Source organism: Microplitis demolitor, chromosome 10 (genome assembly GCF_026212275.2).
Source record: "Microplitis demolitor isolate Queensland-Clemson2020A chromosome 10, iyMicDemo2.1a, whole genome shotgun sequence".
Lineage (NCBI taxonomy): Eukaryota > Metazoa > Arthropoda > Insecta > Hymenoptera > Braconidae > Microplitis > Microplitis demolitor.
In genome coordinates this window covers 10,484,769-10,488,486 of record NC_068554.1, presented here as the reverse complement: position 1 = coordinate 10,488,486, position 3,718 = coordinate 10,484,769, and the positions used below count along the sequence as shown (strand labels likewise).

Here is a 3,718-nt window from a genome sequence, read left to right as displayed (position 1 = left end):
AAAAAATTTTTTTTCCGTGTTATTTAAACGGGATATAAAAAAATGGATTGAGGCAAACCTTAATATCATTATTAAGGGCCCGGATTGGTACAAAAACTTTTATTTTTATTTATATTTTCAATTTTTTAATACAACAAAAAAAAAATTTGTTTTTTTTTATTTAAAACACCCATATTTAAATATATATCTTCACCAGCGTGAGAGAGAGAGAGAGAGAGATTAGAGTAGATTAGATTGGTTGTTTATTGTTCATTTGGTTAAACAAAATTTACATTAAAAGCAAGGCAGTAGCTTTGCAGTATTAGTAATTAGAAGACCATTTTTTACATTATAGCGTGTTTTAAGAATTGTACTACAATATTACGGATAAATGAATTGATACGTATGAATAATAAAATGTGTTGTAATTTCTAATAGTAATAAATTGGTAAGATTAGCCTGTGTGATTAAGAAAACATTGGCTAATCAGTAACTCAAGTCACTAAGTCATCGTCGTCTGAATTAAATACCCAAGTAAACAAATTTGACTTGAAAGTAGAGAAATCAGGTGCAAGTTTAACGTCGTCAGGCAGGCTGTTCCAGAGATAAGGTGCTGTTACCGCAAAGGCCGCTTTGTATGAGCTCGTCCGGTGATTTGGAACAGTCAAAGTAATTGCAGCACTTTGATTACGCAGTACACGAGCGGCTGTGTATACAGATATAAGTTCAGCAAGATACGAAGGAGTATGTTCGTGGATCGCCGCCCAGGTGATGTTCAGCATACTTCGAGCTCTAGTTTTGCGGACAGTAAGCCAGTTTAGGTCTTTTCTGGCCTGCGTTATATGGGCATCCCAGGGCAGGCCCGGCACGAAGCGAATACCTTTATTGGCAAGACGTTGAAACTTACCATCGAGTACAGAGCCCAGGCCGTATATTACTGCTGAGCAGTAGTTGATGTGTGGCTGTATAAGCGCATTTACTAATGTTTTGCACATATTCGTATTAGTAATGTGACGCAGGTTGTATAGCTTATACAGAGATGTATTCACTTTATTGGTTACATGCTTGACATGATCCTCGAAGGTCAACTTGGAGTCCATGATGACACCAAGATTACGGACGCTGAAGACAATAGGAATATCAATACCATCACAGCCCAAGCTAATATGTGAGGTATCAATATCGTTTATAAAGGATCTTGTGCCCATCAAGATAGCCTTTGTCTTTCCTAGGTTAAGTTGTAGCCGATTTTTGACTGCCCAGTTTTTAATGCTAGCTATTTCAGAATTCAACTTCTGCACACAGTGTTCGAGCTCATGTGGGAAACAGGCAAGATATATTTGCAGGTCATCTGCATACAGCAAGTGCCTACAGAATCGAATGCACATTCCAATGTCATTTACAACTAGTGAAAAGGATAAAGGCTTTAGTATAGAGCCTTGAGGGACTCCTATATCAGTGTACATCCAGTCAGTTAGATTCCCATCAGGATCTTCGACTGTCTAAAAACGCTCGGTTAGGTAGGAGGAAACCCATGTAGCAGCTGGCTCAGAAAAACCAATCACCATAAGCTTCTGAATGAGTAGCAGTGGATCGACTGTGTCAAACGCTTTTGAGAAATCAAATAGCAGAAAAAAGGTGACCATGCGTTTGTTCATATTGAAACGGACATCGTTGACAAGTCTTATTAGAGCAGTTTAAGTGCTGTGTCCCTTCCTGAAACCACACTGAAACGGGTCGAGCAAATCATAGTCGGTGAGGTACTTTGCCACTTGTTGAAAGACTATTGTTATGTCCAAATAATTTTTTTTTATTCTAATATTTATTTAAAAATAATTATTACCGAGCTCTTTTTTTCAAAAGCGCACGAAAACTCAGCGTCAGCTTTTTCGAAGTTTTTATGCGACAGAGAATAGCGGGTGCATAACTGCAATACGACGAACGAACAATTAATAAACTGTCGTCACCTTCCACCAATGACAATAATTAAAAATTTCCCATTAATCGCAAAATCAAAGTTTATAAAAAGCCTGAGCACCCATAGCTCATGGCTAGTCGGTTCATATAACTTACAGTCCGCGAAAATTCGAACGTCGAATTTTCGTACATTCTTATTGCAGAATTCCGCCCCAGGCATTGAAAGGTCAATAAGAGGATCTTTAATATTTTCTATTTAAACCTTATTGCAGGAATCCGCTTCGGCGTTGAATAATCAATAAGGCATTCTAAAATTGAGATCTTTTTGTAGTCAATTATTGCAGAAATCCTCTTAGGCGTTGAAAAAGCAATAATCGACCTCTTTATCTATTAAAAATCCTCAAAGATTAATAGAAACTTCCGGTCCGATTGAAATAGTGACGCAAATCACGTAAATTTGCGATTCCATCTCGGGCTTAGTTATTTTGCGCATAAAATCACTTTTCGGGTGTGTAAAAGGACGCATTTAACATGAAATAAAAATCGTATAAAAATATCCGTTAATGATAAATATTCTAAAAATATCAATTGTTTAAAATTTGTGTAAAGGATTCAGTGTACAAGTGATTTGTAGCTAAATCAGTAATAAAAAGGCAAAAATCATAAGTTCAGCCTTCCGAGTTTCATTCGAGAGTAGCACATAAGTTTACATCTTATTACCCCAGCCGCGCTCATCCAACCAAATCCTACAGGAGGAAGCTGATTGTGCTGCAACGTTCTGGAGGGATCTAACCTGCCGTGACTAAAAAGAAAGAAACATCGAAAGGCAGGTTAAAAATTTACAATCTATTCTTTCATAAGATAACGGGTTCAACACAAGATCACCAGTCTCTTCGGAGACGTTTAGGTTCTTACTTTGCAAAAGATCCACCATAAATAATAAATTATAGGAAGATACCTCTTCCTCGTATTTTTTAATGTTGTGCGCAACCTCCGAATCACTCGTCTAAATTTTTCTATCGCTACCAAAGGGAGAAATCCCGGATAATTAATTTAAATTAAAGCGGCGGACATAACACTATCCCTTCAAGTACTTCGCCAAGGAAAGGTAAGAGAGCGATAGGCCGACAATCAGTAACTTTGGAAGGTGCTTGAACTTTATTTATAGGAACAATAATAGCTCTTTTCAGGTGTTGGGGAACGCAGAGTCCCTTATTGACTTATTTAGCAGTTCAGTAATGGGTCCAAGTATTGCAGGAAGAGATGCTACTACCATCTTCTTCGAAATACCGTCAGCACCGACTGCGTCAGATTTGATGGACATGATTGCTCGTTTTACTGTGTCAGAAGTAACCTCACCAATAACAAACTCTGTTTGCTCACCAATCGTGACAGCAGGTGGAGTAAGTTGCAATTCATCTGAAACCCACGCCTGGAGACGTTGACGAATGCTTTGCAAAGCTCAACAGAATCAACAGCCAGAGGTTTAGGGCTGTTATCCTTAAGAAGTCCAAGCTTACCAAGTTTCTTCCACATGGCACCTGCAGACAGACCATTCAACTTATTTCTATAGTAGCAAATCCTGGCATCTCGAAGCTACGCTCTGTGCAGATCTCGTTTATACCGATAAAGCAGCAAATCTCGATGAGATCTATTTCGTTGGAATTGTTTGTATATTTTTCGAACCTTGCGTTAAGACATATGTAGCTCTGGCGTTATTCAAGGTGTCATTCTTGAAAAATCAATGGTGACTTGGCGACAATTAGAAAAATTGTCAACGTGTGAAAGGAATCTACTGGTAAATGAGTCCACTGACTGATCA

The 3,718-nt window shown here is 38.1% G+C and overlaps 1 protein-coding gene across 1 annotated transcript; it reads right to left on the bottom strand.

Moving 5' to 3' along the window:
- Positions 1-473: 473 nt before the first annotated feature.
- On the bottom strand, positions 474-1,187 carry LOC106693256 (uncharacterized). The gene has a single exon (XM_014440029.1). It carries the CDS (start codon positions 1,185-1,187, stop codon positions 474-476), a length of 714 nt encoding a protein of 237 aa, XP_014295515.1.
- Positions 1,188-3,718: the final 2,531 nt, after the last annotated feature.